Source organism: Orussus abietinus, unplaced genomic scaffold, assembly GCF_000612105.2.
Source record: "Orussus abietinus isolate OABI.00-Male unplaced genomic scaffold, Oabi_2.0 scaffold42, whole genome shotgun sequence".
NCBI classification, from domain to species: domain Eukaryota; kingdom Metazoa; phylum Arthropoda; class Insecta; order Hymenoptera; family Orussidae; genus Orussus; species Orussus abietinus.
In genome coordinates, this window is record NW_019394787.1 from 676,372 (window position 1) to 697,271 (window position 20,900).

General features: G+C 51.3%; 1 protein-coding gene across 7 annotated transcripts in view; it reads left to right on the forward strand.

Moving 5' to 3' along the window:
- Positions 1-20,900, forward strand: part of LOC105697253 (transcriptional-regulating factor 1) — a 263,174-nt gene that overhangs the window by 194,616 nt on the left and 47,658 nt on the right. For all 7 annotated transcript variants that reach the window (XM_012420399.1, XM_012420401.1, XM_012420405.1 and 4 more), the window contains 3 exons: positions 3,477-3,586; positions 9,850-9,968; positions 12,442-12,736. In XM_012420399.1, coding sequence (XP_012275822.1) covers positions 3,477-3,586; positions 9,850-9,968; positions 12,442-12,736 — 524 coding nt within the window. The remainder of the gene's footprint in view (positions 1-3,476; positions 3,587-9,849; positions 9,969-12,441; positions 12,737-20,900) is intronic.

Sequence of the window (20,900 nt, forward strand, 5' to 3'; positions counted from 1 at the left end):
GAACCCGTCGAATTGCCGCTCGAAACCAATTTCAGATTGTACAAGGACTTATGGAAGCTTCCGTATACATAGTGCACAAATAGCTTGAATTACAGTCGCTTCGAAAGCGGTCGATGCGGCGCGCGCTATCTCGTTCCCGCGGCCTATCGAGAGTGAACTAATTTCGGACGAAAGGGACGAATTTATAGCCGACTAATTGGTTCCCCGGGACGTCACGTGTACCTGTCGAATCCGATGCGAATGGCTCGTGATTATTTATTCCCATTTTCTTCTTTTTAATGGTATTTCTTATTCGCTTGGCAGAAAATTACATTCGCGGTCTCGCCTTTCCTGGACCATCGGGAGCCATTGGGAGCCTTTTCGAACAATGGCCCGGATAAAACAATTTCGGGGGGAAATTTATTCGGATCTTTGGCACTTTTCCACCGCAATGGCGGACGAAACGACGGCCGTAACGAAGTCTTCATCGAGCATGCACCGCGGCTCTCCACGTGGAAAACGGATTGTGGTAACGACTTTCCGCTTTCCTCGTTAACTGCGTCTCTCTTTCTGCTTCCACGGGATCGAGTGGACTGGTTGTAACGATAATTTCGAATAATTCCCGGAGTGTAGCGGAAACGCCGAACTCGCGAGCAAGAAAACGACATTTTGGGGGCGAAAACGCGACGGCATCGATTTTTCATATTTTTTCCATTATCCTCGTAATCCCGCAATAAACCACTCACGCAAAATCCGTTGTCACGAGATCGATCGACCGTTTTTTCGCGCGCTCGCAGATGGCGCCACAGAGGATTTTCTCGCAAGCGGTCCGTTGTCCGTCAACAATCAGATTCGGCGATAACGCCGGATAATTAGATCCCGCCGCCGATTCCGTTCACCAATCACGGCATTATCGGCGGCCCGGTAATCACCGGTGAAAATTACCTATTCTCTAGGAATATCTCCATCACGCCGCCCTTATCGGTCGCCCTTTACAGCCGCGTCGGTTATCTTGCCCTCCCTCTTAATCATATACACCGTGGATCTAGACATCTATCTATCTCCATTCCACCGTGCCGTAATTCGCCTTTCATCTTCCACTTTTCCTTCTTTTCCCGGTCGCTCCGCTTCCTTGCCGGTTCACATGATTTTATTTCCCCTGCTTTTTATTTCGATTTCCTCCCCTCTCATTTTATCTCCCTCTCGCTTTAATTTCCCTCCTCTCCGCTCGTGCGCACGCGTCCTCTCCTAGATGTAGGACGATAGGTCAAGGTAGTCGCAAGCGCGACCGACGAAAAGCACGGCGCGCAGCTTTACCCTATATACACGCGGGACTAACCTAACCTTACCTAACCTAACCTAACCCGCGGAATGTAGGTCGGTGCGTGCGTAGCGTTCGCCAAACCAATCGGGACGCTTTCCTTCCGCGCGCGGCTCGAGGCGAGACGCCATCGACGGCCGCTTCCGGTCCGCCATTTTGGAGAACGTCCCGCGAAGATAGGACGCGACTTTAATGACCGAAGAGATACGGCCCGTAAAGTATGACTGCTTGCGCGGGGACGCATCAAACGGAAACGACTGCTGCTCGATAAGAGACACCGCGACCGCACGTTCCGTTTCGATTTTTAATAAACAAGAAAAGAAACACTTTCAAAGGGAGAGCTCGCACGGAACGCGAAAGACCTCGGGGCCCCGACAGAGAGCCCGAGTGTTTTGCGTCCTGGTAATTCGAGGTCCATTTCAGGAATATTAAATTAACGTTAAACCGCGTCCTTTGAAACGGTGCACTTTGCGCGGTCCGTCGTGTAACGGAATCGTATTAATTTTTTTCATGCCTCGCCGAAGCGTCCCGCGCTGGTTACGTCAAAGGACGAGGGGTCCTTCGAGGACCCCGTTGGGGCCAAAGTTTTCCCGGAAAGCACCATTAATTTAACAATATGGCTGCCCGCTTCCTTTCCCTGGCTTCCACTCGCCGAACCAATTCTGAACCCCCGGGGTAGCTCGAAGCCCGATGGCGCGCAACATCCGAGAAACTTTCGGGACGGGTTTCGAAGTGGTTTTAACGATCCCCGCAACATTGCTCCCGGCCTCTGGCCTCTTTACATGCGCGGCAACAACGATAAATGTAACGACTCTGCTGCGTCAATGGCGAACCCCCTAGGCCGGATTCGGCCTTTCGATATTTCCCTAACACCGGTCCGCCATTCAATCACTCGTCCTCGGATTTCGCCCATGGAGGCCCGGTATCGAGTGGCGGCTGTTAATAAATTTCCCGACTATCGATCGACCTGCTCGAAATTTACCGGCAACACTTCCGAGCTAGGACATTGCGCTCCCTACCTCCGTTCCCTTTACGAGGCAAAAAAGTATTAATAATTGCACTTCCTCGTGGCCGGTCCGGGGAAATAAAAAAAAGGGGGAATTCTTACGAACGATCGATCCGTCTCGACAAATATTATTCGTTCACGGCCCGCGTGAATCTGAGCTCGAGAGCAAATATTTGCAGATCGCGATCAGCTGACGGCTACTGCAAACACCGGGAAGGCGTGGGTGGACCGGGCGATGCAAAGTCGATCCGTCATTTTTATGCGGAGGAAATATATCAAAATGGGAAATGTATTCACTTCCCCACGTGTCTTAGGAATAAGCTGCGCTCCCCCCTCTTGTCGCGAATCCAGAATTCCGTTTTTAGATTGCGCACCGCGGTACGACTGTCTCTACACCGAAATCCCAGGGTTTTATTATACCACTTTCCTCTCGGACGATGCCAAAAATGTGGGCGAAGCGCGCGGGAAGAATTTTTAATAAACGGTTTTCAGGGCGCGAAGTTTATCCACGTCGGAAATTTCCGTAAGCGGCCGGGAATTCCGCGCATACGTCGCCGCACTTGTACGCGTTGCCGGTAATTTTTCGGCGGGTAACGAATTACCATCCGTGATGTTTCATGTTTCGCTTCTTTTTTTTCCGTTGCATCCTGAGCCGAAATTTTTACTTATGCATTTAATTTCTTATTATCTTTCGTCGTTTATCGTTAGGTGGTGAGATTCGGTACAGTAGATCCCAGAAGGGCGGACCAACGCGTGTCGCCATCTCCCGGCAAATGGAGGGATCAGAGCGATTCGATCGGCCTTAATTGCTTCCTCCGACGCGACGGATTAATTTCTGTGCCATTTCGTGCGATCGGAAGGCGGAAGTAGCGATGCGATCGTATCGAGCCGCCATTGGGGACGGGTGCAGGCTTAAGCCACGACCAATTCGAGAATCGAGGGTGACGCGTTAAGGCGATCGGCCATTAACGAGCAAAACCTGCAAGAAGGGACTCTAGGGGGCGATCAATCTTCGCCAATCCTCGAGGCCGCAAATCTCGAGAGGCACCGCAAGAAATGGCCACTTCGCCGTTTCTTCGGACCTACCGCCTTGAGACCATTGAAAAATATTCTCCACCGCCGGAGAGGAAAACTTGTAAAGATTTTTTATTTCTTCTCTCTTTGTTCCAGGGAGTAGCGAGGAGTCCAGAACGGGTGGAGGGGATCCTGGAAAGCTCGGCGTGAAGAAACCGAGACCGAAAGCTTCCTCGCCCAACAGGCAAGGACCTCAACAGTGCCAGGTGAGCGGGGTTCTGGATAAATTCTTAATGCACATTTTGAAAATGGTGAATCTCTTATTCGGAGTCATCAGAAGTCGTTATCTGGGAATGAAAGATGCATTGAACAAAAAAAATATATCTTTGAATGGTACCAACGAAATATTTTGTTAACTCAATAAATAATCATTTGACTCGAGTAGATTCGAAGAAATTGTGATAATTCCGAAGAAACGCAGCGTCCTGTTTATTCGAGTTTATTTGAATAAAATAATTATTCTTTGAATTAACGAAATATTTCTTTGGTACCATTCAAAGAAATATTTCTTTCGTTGGGTGAACATTTTTTATTCTCGGTGTACATCGAGGAGTAGAACTGGTCGCGCCATTTGCAAATGATTTGTCCGTTCGGTTGGAGGAACGAGTCGAGCGTGCGGAGCAATTCAGGGCGTCGATTAGCTGATATCTGTCATCTTGCAATTATCGGGACCGATCGTCGAAACGTAGGTCCAAACGACCGGAGGTAATTGTCAAAATCCGAGAGGAGGGCTATTTGCAGACTCGAATTGATTCGCCACTCGCGAATGGCCGATTCCCCGAAAGTCAGCGAGGCGCACCGTGCAATTTCGAGGATCGATCGAGTGATATATGACATCTTGTAATTGTCGGGGCCGGGGATGGAAACGTCCCCCGAAAGTCCGGGACACGATTCCCAAAATCCTGGAGGTGGTCCAACTTCCGGGTATTAATTTTTTTCCCACCGCCAAAAAGTCAGTCGTTCTCTCGAAGAGCCACATCTCGAATGGAAAACGAAGGCGCATCATCGAGGAAAAGACTGAGGGAAAAAGAAAGATATTTTATTATGGAAAATCCAGGAAATCACGGGACCCAGAAATCCCAAATCCCGAAATTTCGAGCTACCAGGGGGTGCGGTAAACCACCCCGACGTGTTAACGAGCGCGACCCAGTTTCGGACGGCGCCGACGCATTTATTTCCGAAAACGCTCAAAAACTCACCCCCGAGTGTTCGGGCAATCGTGATAACTCCCCAGCTTTATTGACCAGGTATCCAGGGGGCGAGGTGATTAATGGCCGCTCCAGGGGCGGTCTTTGCTAAGAGGCGAGCCACCCTTGAAAGGGTTCATTCGGCGTGCGGGCCGCGATAACCCCTTTTCCCAGACGATGGCCGATAAGGTGGTTCCGATTATGGTGCAAAATCGAAAACAGGGGGTGCGGGTAAGAAGTAACCACCCCCTCCCGAAACCGCCGCAATCAGTGCCGATTGTAATTCGTGCGTGCATCCAGGGTGCAAATCGGGCCACTTGCCCTACTTTAAGTTGCGTCCCGGGGAGGAATGGCTGCAGAAGGGGTGGCTCGTCGTCGGCAAGGGGTAGGTGAAAATCACGGGCACATACGTGTAAATGCGGAAAGGCTGTTGAATATTCAACCGGGACACCCTCGAGTCGGCTCGAGAACACGGCCGGTGACTAGCAACCCCTCGATCGGTAACATCGCACCCTGGACGAAACGCAATTACCCCCGGTCCGCAAATGATCCATTGAATATTCTAGCCGGGGTAAATTATTAATCTCTTTTCGAGTCGAGCCCTTGAGCCGGTTCTAAATATCGGCGTCGATTTTCCTTGAATCTCTGAAGATTTGGACTCAGGGGGTTGAAACGTCGACCGATAAAGCGGGAGTGATCGAGATGCAGGTCGGCAAAGCGCGAGCGCATACGTGTAAACGCGGAAAAGCTGTTGAATATTCAACCCCCACCCTCGTCGTTGCACCCTCGTCGCAACTGCCGGTCGCGATGGCGGCTAGGGGTAGATACCGACGGTCGGTAACGTTTAGCAGCCCCTAACCCGGCACCCTCTCTGATCGCGACTCCACCCTCCTCTACCGACGTCGGGAAGAACCACCCTCGGTCTTGTTACGTAATTAAATGATGGCTCGCCCGACTTGTTGACAAGCCTCGTCGACGTATCCGGTTACCGACCGGATCCAGCATCCCCTGGTCCACGGAACCGGAGACAGGGTTGCGGGGGGTCTCGCGTTCGGTGATCTCGAGACTAACGCGATTTACATGAAAGAGATCGCAACTGGAGGGAATGTCGCGTTCTGGGGCGGGTTTCTCGACAGTTTTCATAAATCTGTTCCCGAAAAATGGGAGACGCGAATGTGGCTCGTTATCACGGGGCCCAAGTTATCGAACCCCTCTATCGCTCCAGAATGGAGGGGGTTAGTACTTAGGGGGTTTAATTTTTTATCCGAGAGGGGGGATCGTCTAGAGGAAACCGTTCCAGGAGTAGGAATCATAATATCTGGATATTACGCCGTTTATACGGACTACCCCTAAGGTCCTTTTACTACCCTGTTATCAGGACCCTTTTGTCTCGCCTAGTTTCGCGTTGAACAAATTTCTCTCCGAGGAAATCCCGTTGCTATCGCCATATCAGGGGCTTTTGTCTCCCCCGTGGCATCTAGAGGGTGGGTCAGGGTAAGCCTCCCTCCCCGAAGAATCCCGATGTTTCGACTTCTCGCATCTCGCTTCTCGATCTTGACTGTGGGTTGCGATCAAAGGGATGCACGGCGGGTCGTTAAGTTAATTAATTGATTTAACGAGAGGGATGGCAGTCGGTCTCCCCTTGCATTGGCAACCCCTTTCAGGAGCCGGCGCCAAAGATGTCGGTAAACAAACACCGAGGGGAGGTCTTTTGCAACGGATCCCAACGGATCCAATTTCTAACGTCCCAAGGATAACACCGAATGAAGACCGGTGTTATCTCCAACCCTTCGTCACCCTTCGACACCCCGCGGCGTCGCTAGGGCTAAATCCTCCACGTTCCGTAAATATTTTCAAATAATCGCGATCACAGAAAAGAAACATAATTCTCGGGAAGATCAGAGCACATCCTGTATTCGGAACAAAAAAAAAAGTAAAAGGACCACCTGGGAGCGATAATCGAGTCAAGGGTCGGTTCCAGGTATTTTACCGGCAGATTCCAGTAATCGAGTGACTCCCATAATCGGGTAATTTCATAATTTCATAGTTCCTTGGAGACTGCGGAAGGGTTCTAACGACGTTGGCCTAACTCCCTTTCGAGGGCGAGGGTTCGACAGGATTGCGATGACAGCCAAGGGATGACAGGTCGCAGACAGAGTTCGGGGGTGGGGTCCTCGCGCAAATTGAAACTCCTACGTCGGCATCCGTGCATCTGGAGCTCCTTAGGAGTTAAGCCACGCAAATTAGATTTTCTGCTTAGAAGCGGAAGTGGGACTCGGATCCACCCCCTAACACCCCGTATACTCTTCTTCTTCCCGCCTCGTCTCGACCCCTCCGCCCCCGTTTAGCTGCACCTCCTCCACCCCCCTCGTAATCCCCCTTGAATTCCCCTCTCGCCCTATCGAGGAACCGCCATCGGCGGATCTTCCTCCCTTGTACAAACCCGTACCATCGAAAGGTCTTAATTTCTTTTCCGATTAACCTACATCTTGCCCCGTTCACTCCCACCCCCAGATGTGCCTCTCGAGCCCCGGCGGGGGCGACCGCCCCTCGAGGACCACATTATTAATACTTCTCGCGGCACCATCGACGTCGACTTATCCGGGCTCAGTTTAAAGGGAAATCTATCGAAATCTCACCCTTTGACGCCCTATTTAATCCCCCTCGAAATCCCACGAGCCCGAATGGCCGAGAATAGATAAATCGAACGAGCGTCCCTATCGACCCGCGCCCCCGGCCCCTTAAATCCGCAAATCGAGTCCCCATTGGTCGATACCTCGCACAGCCTCGCGGGGGGTGGAAAACTCCCTCGGCGGGAAATCGCGGCGTCGCATTATCCGACTTGCGCCGCGGGGGATGGAAATTAATTTCGGTTTACGGCGATACGTCGATTAGGGGACACCGGGAGGACGGAGGACGGAGGACATCCAATAACGGGTAATAGCGGGCGCCTTTGCCCGTCGGGACGCCGATGCACCGATGCAACGATGCACCGAGCGCCGAACGCGGCGTCGATTCGCGGCCGAATCGTGAAAGGACCAGCGATTGCGCCCTCGTGGGCACAATCATCGCTATGTCGGTCATTGCGAATGCAGCTGCAGGTGCATGCAAGTGTCCGTGAATTGATATCTAACGATTCTATGAAGTGAAAGAAAAATATCAGTGTAATTCTTTTTCTAATTATAATTTTATATATAATGTGTTGAAAGAAAAAAGAAAAATTAATGGAAGTAATATGCATACCAGGTCATACCGGTTCTCGCCTAGGATAAGTTACCATGTAAATTCGGTCCTGCGGGATGAAATTTTCGGAACCCTCTTCCATTACGTCCCTAAAAGTTCGGAGTACTTATTTCCTCCTCTCTCGACTAATTTCCACAACGAGGTCGAAACTTCGCAAGCCGCAACTTCGGACTTTTCGAGATCGCACGTGTGGTTTGCACACATACGCGAGCGCAGTCCGACATTCGACAGGGCGGGGGGTAAGGTCACACGGTTCAGCCACTTACGGTAGTTAAACCTTGTACTCTGGAGTTGAACCTTGTACTAGGTATAGGTTCACCTCTATCTCTCTACTCGCAGTGCCTCGTATGTGCACCTATATGTGCGGTGGTGCCCCACCCCTCGTTGCAACCCCTGCACGTACAGGCTGATTCATGACCAGGGACCAACCAACCATCTCTCTCCTGATAAGGATAAAACATGTACTCGTCCCGAAAATCAGGACTAACCAGAAAATTAAAAAACCCGGAATGCCGTTCCGCGACCAAAACTGGAGCGGGGACGCGAAATTCCGCGGAATTTCGGGGCGCCTTCGAGGACGATTCCGGGTTCCGGAACTCGGCCCGGTTCCAGCCAACCCCCCGGAACAATATTCCCGCTCCTATGATCCCGGCTTCCTGAAATAGCTTCGGAGAACGCGCATAATAAACCCAGTCAAACCTGGAGCCGGCATCGCAGGTGATAACTCCCACGCGATGCTTGCGGGAGGGTGGCGACGAATTCCCGCTCGGACCCGCGGGGGTGGCTCGATTCGTATGGAATTTCGCCGGAAGTTCCCTGCACGGAAGTCCTGGGAAAATGGGCTCCGAGCCATGGGTTCAGATGCAGCTGCATTTTCGCGTACCACCGAGCGCGGTTTCTCCGGGCTCGCGCTTAATCGATTCCTATTTAACCGCGGTCCGGTCCGGCTGGAGGCTGGACGCGCTACACGGATCTCGGTCCGAAAAACGAGAGAAAAGCGCCCCGGTGCGTTGCCTCGCGTCGTTAAAAAGTCCCGATAAAAGCGAAAATAGAAGGAGGGAGGTTTAGAATTTTTCGTGAATTTCGGCGGCCTCCTCGCGACCGACGGCGATGGCGGGTTCCGGTGATAAATGGCGGCGAAGCTGCACCCGCGATCGGTCCCAGGGTGGTCCGAGTTGTAGGGGATGAAATGACCGTGGACCGGCGTTACAACCACCGCGAGGTGGAACTGTAAAATCCTAGACTCGGGCCGGTTTGCTCCTCCATGACAGGGGATGGAGCAATCCGGCCTTTATCGGCGCTTTTAACGTCCCCGTAAAGCCGCCTGCCGTTTACGAGTGCCATGCATGCTAATTGAAAATTACGGTCCGATTTAATTGACGACGCCCTGGAAGGACGCCGATGCCGACGGACTACGTAGCCGGTGCTTAGCGAGCGGGATCGGCGCTCTTGGGGGTGTTTAACACCCCCGACATGCCGTGAAAAGGACCCCTAAAAAACGGTCCCGACGAAAACGCCAGATTTTACCCGGGCATCCTTTTCTCGAAGCGACGCAGGGGTTATTCCGAGTCATTATTGCGGACGGCGACACGGGGTAAAATCCACCGAATGGGATATGCACTCCATATGAGGAAGAAACTCGGTGCATTGAATTCGCCCGATATGCGCCCGATGCTAGAATCCTCCTCGATACTCGAGGACGGCTAAATGGGAGGCGTATTTAGTAATTAACGATTTCCGATCGTCCCAGATTCCCGATCGAGCTTGCAGTCCACTCGTCCTCGAATCATGCAAACTTCACTTACAATGCACGCCCTGTAATTTATGGCCCGCTGATCTATGTCGACTTAAAACCCACTCGGATGTGCGCGATGCGAGCAACCGTGGCTTCCTGCGAGATCGCGAGATGGGCGTGGTCCATCGATCATCTCTCGTTTGCCTTTGCAACTCCGAATCTCTCCTCGGCGCGGTCGAGTCGGTGAATGCGGCCTCGAAAATTATTTTCCATTAATTAACGGGCCTGTTGTCGTTGGTTCCAGGTGTGCGGCAAGGTGTTCAACAACGCATCCGCCCTCACGAAGCACAAGCTGACGCACAGCGACGAGCGGAAGTACGTCTGCACGATATGCGGCAAAGCGTTCAAGCGGCAGGACCACTTGTGAGTAAACCGTTGCCTTTATCGTTGATAAACAGTCCTCCCTTTGCCCGGACCAGCTCCCGAATTTCCCGGGAAACGCGTTTCGCGACTGGCAGTCAGCTCGCTTCCGGAAATCCGCTTTTCCGAGCGCCGCCATTCGGGCCTCAAAGCGGCCACATTTAATCCAAATTTATCGATTGATCGCGCTGCCGCATATTTACGTCCCACGAAATTTGCGGCGGTCCAAAGAGAAGTACTTTGACGGGTACCAAGATGGCCGCCGGCGGAGTCCCTTCCACCTGGGAGGAAATTTTGAAAAATTCCAAACCGTTCCACCTCCGCTGAAATTTCGGCGTTTCAAATTTTTTCTACACTTTTCGGAGGATGGAGAATCCGGGGAAAATTCTAGTTTCCGTAATCGTTGGGTGGAAAAGCGTACTTTTCCCGTAATCGAGGGACGTAAGAGCGGACGACGAGGCGAAGGGTCGAGCGGGTCGCTTGATTTCAGGGTACAGGCTTTATTAAGGTCCTGAGAAAGCTTCGGATTTTCATCCCTCGTCGGCTCTCGTTCAATCGTCGTGGTCGTATTCTCGTACATCGGGTCCGACGGAAGACGGAAGAGAATAGCAGGTGGCGAACCGAGGAGCCATACTAGGGGGACTAAGGATTCAATTCTTTCCCAGAATGGGAAAAGGAATAAAAGGGAATCGATAGCCGCGCGGAGGGTTGGTTCTCCTGGCTGGCTTACTTGCCGGTTGGCTCTCCTGGTCGGCCTGGGCTGGTTAGATCTCGTTGTATTCCCTTCAAAGACGGATCTGTAAATCCCCTGTTCGCTGCCTCGGCCCGACTCCATCCGAGATGGACGGTCTTCCTCTTCCCCTCGACCTCGCCCTTCTGGTATACCATTCCCGGTATAGTATTTCGATTTGGTCCGATTTCAAAGACCGCCGTCTTAGGGGTCGCGGACAAAGGACTCGAAGGTGTTTTTTCTTTTACGATTCGGGTGCCCAGCAAAAGTGTCACTTGCGATCGAAGCTCCTTCCCTGCTCCTCGTGGCAACTCGATTCTCACGGTGAACCACGAATCCCGGAGGAGGTCGCCATTATTGGTAAAAATGGGACTGAAAATTAAATCCTCGGTCGTTGGGCACTTTCGGTGAATTATTTTAGAATTCGAGTCATTCTTTGTCGAGCCGAGTCATCGGCCAATGGGAAGCTGAATTTTTTTCCGCTTTGTCGTTCACCGACCCTGAAGGTTGCGGGACGCAACTCCTCGCCGCGATATTCTCCCTGATTATTCACCTGGGAATTTTGCCCCGGGTCCGGAGGTGGAAATTGGAAAAGAGAATTAGCGTCCCGCAGCGCCGAGGGAACTCCAACAAAGGTCCCCGAGTCAGGCCCTACTCGGAACTTCGGTCCAAGATCGAATCATTCGAGTTTCCTCTCGGTAGACCAGCTGGGACGCCGACTCTCGAAGGCTCCAACTTCAGGCCGGACCAGCTGAATCCGAAGCCGATTCAGGAGTTGGTAATTAGAGCGAGTTAAATCTCCTTGGCGATCCACCTTCGTGCTTCCATCAAGTTCGGGAGGTCCGCCGGAGGAGCTGCCTCCATTTTGCCGGCTCCACTCGGAAACATAATTCGCGAGGTAGCGGGGCACGTTAAAAGTTGAGCAAATTAGCTCTTACAAATTAAACCCATTCCCGACGCGACTTTACGCTCCGCCAACGGCGCGCCGGAATCCATTCCTATCGCGCGGCTTGGGAAACTCGAGACAGAATTTTCACCGCGGTCGGCTGGCTTTGAGAATTTTCCCCTCGACGAACAAAAAAAGAAGTCAAACCAAAAACCACAAAGAAAACAAGTAGCACATCTTGCTCGACGAGAAACTGCACCCTTTCCCGTGAAAACCGACGTCGCGAAAAATCCACGCGGTTTGAGGTTATCTTTGGTATCGACTTCTCCTCAACTCGCTTGGGAAATTGTTAATTGAAATTTACGTGGCATCCACTTCGCAGGCACTCTAATACGTGGTTGAATATTTTTCTTCGTCGTTTATTCGTCTCTCTTGCAGCTTTACCCGGTATTGTTAACCAGTGCCCCGGGTATTAACTGGGGAACCGCAACTTCGGCGCTCCTAGTCTCGGAAATGCCGTTTTATCGCCCCTCTTAACCTTTTAATCCGGCTACATCCGAGGCCTTTAACGACGCCGTTTCCAGAGCGACAATCGTCTTCGGATTAATGCATTTATGAGGAAGCTTCCCTTGGCCCCTTCCGGGGCCACGAAAGTGTTTCTTTACTGGCGAGGAGCGAGTCGCGCCGCCAACTTGTTGCTCCCCCGCAGGATCCTCCCTTCGGGAAAAGGAAGTCGGGATCGAGGATTCTCAAAAAGTGCCCCATCTCTTCCTTCCCCTCCTAGGGTCTCCCTTGCTTAAACGAGTCCCCGAATTTGCGCGTGGCAAATGCGACGATCTAAGAACGTCATGCTTGTTTAGGAACGGTCACATGTTGACGCATCGTAACAAAAAACCGTACGAGTGCAAGGCCGAGGGCTGCGGAAAGTCCTACTGCGACGCGAGAAGTTTGAGAAGACACACGGAGAATCACCACGCTGGGAGCAAGGTCAACGAGAGCAGTCCCAGCAGCCCGACCACTGGTCCACACACCCCCAACACGCCGACCAGCAACCCCAGCACGCCCAGCACACCGGGGACCACGGCGACCCAGAATGGCCACACTGCCCTCAAACAACTTCTGTCCACGGAGCCGACCCAGGTTCACCAGCACAAGGTAGGTCCATTTCGAATCAGCTCCAAGAGATGAGAGATTAAGGTGAAGAGAAATCGGATAAAAATCGGAATATGGCCGGATTTTAGAAAGAATTTATAACAAAAAATTCAGAAAGAATTTAGATGGAATTTCTGAAGATAGGACACGTGGTTCCAAAGAACCCCCTAAGGTCGGACCAGCCGTTCGATTTTGGCCCAACTTCATTTGTAACTTTTTATCCCCGTGCCATCTCCCGGAGCTCCCCGATAGAGGGGCGGCTGGATCCGGGAAAAGTTTTCCTAAGAATTGTCCCGATGGAAGATTTCATCTCTGGACTAGGGAACTTAGGAGTCAGGACGCGGGAGTGGTTCGGCCCGAGTTGGAGGGTCCCTTAAAGGAGGTCCTCCAGGAAAGTAATAACTCGGGTCGTTTTATGAAAACTTCCTTTCCTGCTGTAGGATTTTTCTGCCCTTTCCTTTCGCCAGGTTGAACGTAAGGATAAAAAATATCGGAGCGATGGTAGGTACTGGACCAGTTTTGGTGGCTAGTCAAGTACCCGTTTCCGCTCTCCAAGGTACGTTTCACTGGAGTTCTCTCGAGAACGGATAAAGCTTTCTTTCGTTTCGGGGGAAAGAAGTCGGCCATTATGGCCCCGCGTGATAAAATGGCGGCCCTCCAGCGGGGAACGAAACGAAGCGTTCAGCCGATAGAAATTAGTTCTCGGCCGTGGAGCAAGGAATTATTGCTGCTTTCGGAGTCGTCGGTTGCAGGAGAAGCAAAGTACTAGTGGTAACAGTGGTGGTAGGCGGCTCTTAGAGGTTAGGTTTCGCTGGAGAGAGAAAGGGGCAGAGGCAGGGGCCGGGCTGGGCTCTCGCAGAAGAGGGTAGTTAAACCGAGAGACTACGAATCTACGATATTGAGTTAGAAGTCGGGAGGGCTTCAAGTGGGGCTAATAAAATTTGATGACCAGGAACTTCGTAATGAGAACGAGACGCGGTAAGGGAGCCCAGAAAGAGGCAGAGAAGGAGAAAGAGATAGCGCTTCGGGAAAATGAAAGAACCGGTGACCGCCCATGAAAACTTCCCAGACTCTGACGTGATTTACGATTTATTGCACTCTCGGGAACCGTTCCCCGATTCTTTGGTCCGCTCCATTCGAATCCGCTCCGGAAAATCTGAAATCTTCCAAAATCGGGGGATGCGAAATATTCCAAAAACTCGGCGTATCCACGACCGACGATGGACCGGTCCAGGTGCATCGCGTAGAAAATCGTTCCAAGGGATTTTTCTCGAGATGGGCGCGGAAACGATTTCCTCGCTCGATTCCGCTCCGGAAAGGCGTACATATCGAATTTACGGAAAGGCTGAAAATCGTCGAAAAGGGAATAATGCATGCCGGAGGAGGAAGGGTGCGATTCAAAGGAGAGCTGTCGAAGAGGCTTGGAAATCGTCGCCAGGGATGACACGTCTCCTTAATATTCACTCGCTTCCGTTCTCTTCCTCGTGTCCTAACCTAGAAAGGGGTACGAAGACTGCGGATTAAAAAACTGACAACGTATAACTCGCGGAAACGTTAACGACTCGGACGATTAGGAGGTTAGGGATGGAACTCGGGAGACAAATTGCGTCGAAGTCGAGACTCTTAATGGCGACAAGCGTGACGTCACCAATCGCGTCGTCCATCTTGGAGCGAAACGAGGAGGAAGAAAGGGGCGGGAGTTTTAATTTAAAGCTTATAAAACTTTTCAAATTAACATCCGCCGGCGCGGTGCCTTCCGTCATCGGGCTTGGAGGGCCAAAAAGAAACGAACGTCTCCATCTTGCGAAGCCCGCAAAGGGCGTAATTGAGCCGAGCCGAGATGAAAGAATTTCAGCGCTATTAGCGCGGGGCGCGCGACGTCGCGTCTTTACGACGTTATCCCGTTGGAACGGGCCTTAAGGCGGATTATTAATAAGCGTTAAACGAATTTCCGTATTCCCGGGACGCGTACGAGACCCGCCGGAGAGAGGCGGCCGAGAGGTTAGGAATTTCCGACGGCGCATCAGGCTTCGCCATTCAGAGGCGGATCCCGGGGGATTTCTTAAACCGCTTCCACCCCTCTAACGCGACCGGAAGGGATGGAAGAGGACGGAGACATGCGCCTGCCCCATCGCCGTTGACATATCCTATGTACACCCGCGTCTGGAAAAATCGGGAGGAACATCGGGAGGACGTCTCCTCGGATGCGTCGGCGTTAACGTCATTTCAAGGGAGGAAAAAATTTCCAGCGGGGATAAATATTTATTCCGAGAATTGGTCGCGGTGGGAAATACCTTGGCCAGGAATCGAGTTTCGAAATTTCCCTTTGCTGGATCGGAAGTCTGCCGAAGAAGGCCGGATAAAGACGTCCCCTGAGCTCCCTTCTCGAGGAGTTTTCGAATTCTCGTTAAAAAATATTTACGTCTCGCACGACCATTAACCCGGGACTCCCCTCGCTTCTCGGGGTCTCGACTTTCTCGGCTCTTTCGGCGATCTCTCTTTTGCCTCGAAAGCACTCGGGTCCCTTCGACCGTCCACGGGAAAGCCGCCTTAACGAGACCGGGATTCCTCCGTTCTCTCCGACGTTATTAACCATTGGTTCCCTCGACTTCTTACGTATATACGTATATATATACATGTACATATATACCTCTTCCACTTCGCCGGGAGAGGCAGAATTCTACTTCCACTTTGGGAGGCGAACTCACGAAGAAACGACCCCCCGGATGCCTCCGCAACTTCTTCGACCGAACTTCCTCCGGAAGGAGGGGAGCCGTTGTTATTATTAATATCGATACTCGGTAATCAAGAAGAACGATAGAAAATGAAATTTCACTTTTCGGTTTAACGGCTCCCGGGATGGTTAAAGGGAAAATGAACCTTAAAGGTTTTAATCCGACTGGTGAAAATGTGGGAAAAAAAAGTACGGGATGAATCGAAATCAGGCTTTTATTCGGCGTAAACTAAATTTCAGAGCGAATTGGGATCGGGGCCAATTAGAGGGGCCAATAAAGAATAATTCAGGGCGCACAATTTGGACGATGGCACCCGGTGCATTTTCTGCCGGCACGAGCGTTGCGATAAATTCATAAATTCGGGCAGAACTCGATGCGCGTAATGGCAGGACAGATAAATCCCGACAGGTACCGCTCGTATTTTATCATTCTTTTCATGGAGAGAGCCCTTTCCATGACGCTCCTGAATTTCGCCTGACAATCGTCCCCACGATTCCGAAAATGCTCCGAAATCAGAACAAAAACGGATTTCTCCCATTTTTCGGCTCCCGAATTTTTGCACTCTGTAACCGGTCGGTGCAGAGTGCTCTTAAAACAGCCGCGACTAACGTAACGCAATTAATCATGCCGAAAGGTGTTTAACGATTGATCTAATTGCGCCGAATACGATGTACTCATTTTGGGAGGTGTATTCGTTTACATTAATGCTCGCGAATTCATGGTTTACTCCATTCAGATAATTATGTGTGAACTGGGGGTATTAATCAGGTGCGCCGTGTACTCGTCCTTTGTGCAATCAGGGTAAATTGCGCCGAGTCAAATTGCAGTTAATCCTTTATCGCGGTCAGAGGAGATGTCAAAACTGCCCCGTGATTAATTTATGCCGAACCTATGATAGCCTAAAATATTGAAATTTTCAAATTTTCTAGTGTCTTGGCAATGAAATTGCGCATTTACCTCCAGACTTCGGAGGGTGCAGTGAAGGATTTAAAAAGTGAATGAGTTGAAAATTATAGTCGCGACTTGTCGGGGGTGGCGGGGGGCGAGCCCTTTGAGCATTTCCGACCGGGTGTAAATTCGTTTCCCGGAGTTGTCGGGGAAATAGAAATTTTTCCTTCCTTGTGGGGTTGGGACCCGATGGGGGTTGAAAAATGCAGGGCCGCGTCCCGGTCGGGGTTCCGCGGCAGCGACTGCGCCCCCTCTCCTTTGCACCCCTTTTTCTCGTCCCTGGCCCCGTCTTTTCTCCGCCAGAAGAATAACAACTTCGGCGAAGTATCGCGCAGCCCTCGTTAGCGGCGTCCCGCTAACTTGGCCGCGGCGGAAACGTCGTTGCGGCCGCAACTCCACCGGCCAACTTCCCGGCCGAGTCCCGTGGGAATTCAAATTGGATTCCGGGAAGAAAAGGAGCCCGCGACCCGGAGCGAGGAGAAAGGAGCGCCCTCTGCGAGTTGCATCCCCTGGAGTCGTTAATCGCCGCCCGATATCTCCCCCTCCTGTCCGCCCCTTTCTGCAAATGTCAGATATCAGTCTCTGCCCGCCGATTCATCCCTCCACTCTCTGCAGCTGATCGCAGCTCGCGAACGCCGCAAATCAAAGTCACCCCCAGCCGAAGATGCGGGGGCAGATGCACCCTGATGCAGCCCCCGGAATCCCCGACCGCGATTCCCGGGCTTCGTTCTTAATCGATCATCTTCGATCTCACCCTTTCGATTTCGTTCGCTTGACTTCTTCGGGAAGTCCTCCGATAAGGAGCCCACCGATCCATCGGCTCTCCATCCCGGAATTACCAGGTTAATCGACCCGATAGTCCGGAAATCCACTTATCCATTTCATCAGAGGTAATCATCCCCCGAAATCGATACAAAGAAAAATGCGTACCCAGCAAGAGCCCAACTGCATTCCCGTATTCTTCGAATGCATTCCTGCATTTCTGCATCCCTGCATCTCTATATCTTTCCGTATCTGCAATCGGGCACACACAGTGAAGCTGTCATATCCACGAATATCCTCGCACGGTACATACGATGCATCCAGTGCATGCTAATGCATACCATGTATGGGAGGCAGGGGGAGGGCGAGCGCGTTCTCTCGTGATGTACAGCTAATTAGAGATCGAAATCTCAGTACGCGTCCGTATATTCGGGGATGGAGAACGGCGCCCCCCGTGAAGGACGTCGCCATCGCAAATCGGCCAACAAAGTCCGCTGCGAATTCGCGGATGCATCCCCCCACCCCCCTATGTACTCGCACGCATTCGAGAGGGGCGAGTAAAACGTGTAAACGCGAGCAAACGAGACAATCGCTTGCGACTGGCAACGCCCTCTGGGGTGGTTCCATTGTTCCATCTCCGTAGGCTCGCCGATATCTCGTCGGGGATCCGGAAACAACGTTATCGGGGAGTTCGTTCCACCCCTCGCAAGTTCCACCCCCTGAACCGTCCCAGAGTCGATCGAGCTCGTTATTGCACCAAGAGGGCGACTTAAGATCGGGCCCGATTTGCCCTGAGCTCCTTGCAAACACGTAACGATCGTGTTCCGTCAACTGCACCCCTTGAACAAAGAGACGCGTAATCGCGTGACGTCGTAAAACCGATTTCCTCACCCTGACGGAAAGGGAATTAATTGGCATCGGGAACCACGCACTCCGATACGTGGAAAATTGCGGAAAATTCGTTTCCACTTGGAATTCGATCGAAAGGGGTTGTCTCGATTTTTCGTTACTTATCAGTTCTCACGTTAGTAAAACACGGCGGGGTTTGTTGGATTACCTAGGCGATGGGGTGAATAGTAATTCGGGTAGTTTTGAGACTTCCGAGAAAGGAGTGCGAGAGGGTGGGACCTCTGAGAGGGGTTGCCCCTTCCTGGCTTCACCCTCGATTTTATTGCCGAGGTGAAAGAATGGTTCTATAGAAACCCTAGGAAATCGAATGTCCTTATAGATGTGGACCCCACCCCCGGAAGCTGGGGCATTTTCGGGGGCGAAAAAATGACGTTTACCCCTGCGCCCCGGGCAAATACCAAACGGGATAAAGTCCCGGGTGAAAATTAATAAAGTATCCTCGAGGGGCGACGGGGGGCTTTAATCCTGCTTTCCCCGGGATCCTTCAAAGGTAAGAGGATACGACGGGAGGCGCGAGATAAGATTTTCACTTTGAGCACGGGGGAGGGGGTGGCTTCACCTTGCGGTAGATTTCTCACACCCTCGGTGTGAACGACGTCTTGGGCGAGACGAAGCTCCATGTCTACGGAGCTTTGCTTTCGTAATACCTTGGAGCATCCCCTGGAAACTTTTACAGCCACTGAAAGCTCCCCCCGGTGGCCCCCGCCCCTCCCGGAAGCCCCAAAACTGACACCGCTATCTCAGAAAATCTTTTTTTTGAAAATCGTTCTTCCCAGTTACCGCCCCGACACCGGTCCACGTTTTAACACCGATCCAAGTAAAATCCTTTCTGCGAATCTGCACCGACCGTCCCCTTGGAAACGCTTCCGCGGTACCAGGCGACGCCATTTTGGTTCCCGTGGTTCGTATCGCCCTGCCCACCAAAATCGTTAAACAATGCCGGGATTTTATCATAATATAAGGATTTTCCCATGCCGCCTGTAAAGAGCGATCAAAAGACACCTTAAGTGTAAAGAAACTTTGCCAAATACGGTCTTGTTTCTTTCTTGAATTGCAAAAATAATTCAGACCGTTTTTTTTTTTAATAAAAAATGAAAATCAACTATTTTTTCCAAATGTGTTAGTACTTTTATTTTGTTAAATACTCAAATCTGATATTATTGCCAAATTGTACATTTTGTTCCACATAATACAAGTACATCCATTCTGAAAATGATATCACTTAAAATCATGTGTCTATGAAAATCTACAGTTTTCTATTTTCATCTAACCAAATAAAACTTGAAACTAAATCTGATCAAATGAAAAAAAAAAATTAAAAACTTAATTTGAAAACATTTTATTTGGCGAGCACTGAAATACTGACCAATGAATGCATTTCAGATGTTCATCAATTCAATCAGAGTCGGGTAAATTTTTGAAAATTCCTGATTTTTTGCTTGATTTCTTGAGTTGGTTGAAAATTCATTTCTTTATCCGTAGCAATGAAAAAATTATATTTCTATTTCCCCCACTCCTGAAATGTCGATCCTTACTGTATAGAACTCTGTAGAGTCTCGTTTGAACTCAACGCGTAGGGCCAGTTTCTCGCATCACTTAACGCTACGAGTTTCTCGCTCGAAAATGTATTTGGCTCGAAACTCTACCGTTTTTCATGATTGTATCTGTCGGGCTTTTTTGAAATCCCTCCGGCGCGGTCCTTTGAAAATCCCGGGTTTCCATTGAAACTGGCTAACCAAAAAGCGTGGGGGCAAAGGAAAAAATGCAAAAAATCGAAACGAGATGTGGAGGGAAAATGTAAAAACGGTTTTGCACGATTTCCCAGGCAGGATCCTCCCTCCTCGAGGCATGGAGCAGCCGCTACTCAAGGCGAGCTCGGTGGGGCAACATCCCCCCGAATCCCCACGATAGCGGAGTTTCTCCCTCTCTCTTTCTCGCCCTCGACGCGATGGCATCTAAGAGGGTGGAAGTTGGCTCGATCGGGGCACGCGGAAAGCGAGAGGTGAAAAAGTTATTGCGAAGTGCGTCAGCGTTGAAGCGGGGGCGGCCGCCCCCGGGATGGGCAAGAAAGTTTCAAATGAAAATTGACGCCCCACCGGGAAAATACGTGAGCTTCGGGCGGGGGAGGGATCAATGGAAATTCTAACACCTGGCTTCCGACGTAATAAGCCCTCCCCCCCGACGTTCTTAGGTGAGCGGCCCGCCTAAACGAATTAAAAGTACAAGGGGGCACCCTGCCCCCCGAGGGGAGCCGTAAAAAGCCTCGCCTCGTCTATGCGGCGTATCGAAGTTTTTACATCGGTCCGGATAATCTGGCTTAATTAATTTAATTACCGAGACCGACGGCGAGAAGTTCGCCTGGAAAAAGTTCCCAGTCCCTCTTTCTCTCTCCTTTTCGCATCGACGCGAAATGAGGGGGCAGTTCTCGCGAGCCGCCATCTTTATTCCTAGTTTGCACCGGGAAAAAGGACGGACGGAATATGGAGGATGCTCTATTTCGGGTTTTTTGGCTCGCGAAAAATGTTCTCCCCATTTAGGGGAAAATCGTTTTCGTAGATCGGGAACTTACTGGGCTGCCGGAATTCCCTATTCGTCAGGGGATTAGGAATCGGGCACAAGGCGCCCGAGGGCGGGGGTGGGGACGCTTCGCGGGGGAGATTTCCGCCGAAATAAATGTCAGTTGTTGTTGTCGTTGCGAGAGGGGTAGTTATCTCGGGTCGCGACATTACGGGCGCGGGGACAAATGGCGGCTGGTGTCGGGGGCGCTTTTGTTCGGAAATTCGCGTCTCTCCCGGTCTCCTTACAAAGAGGAG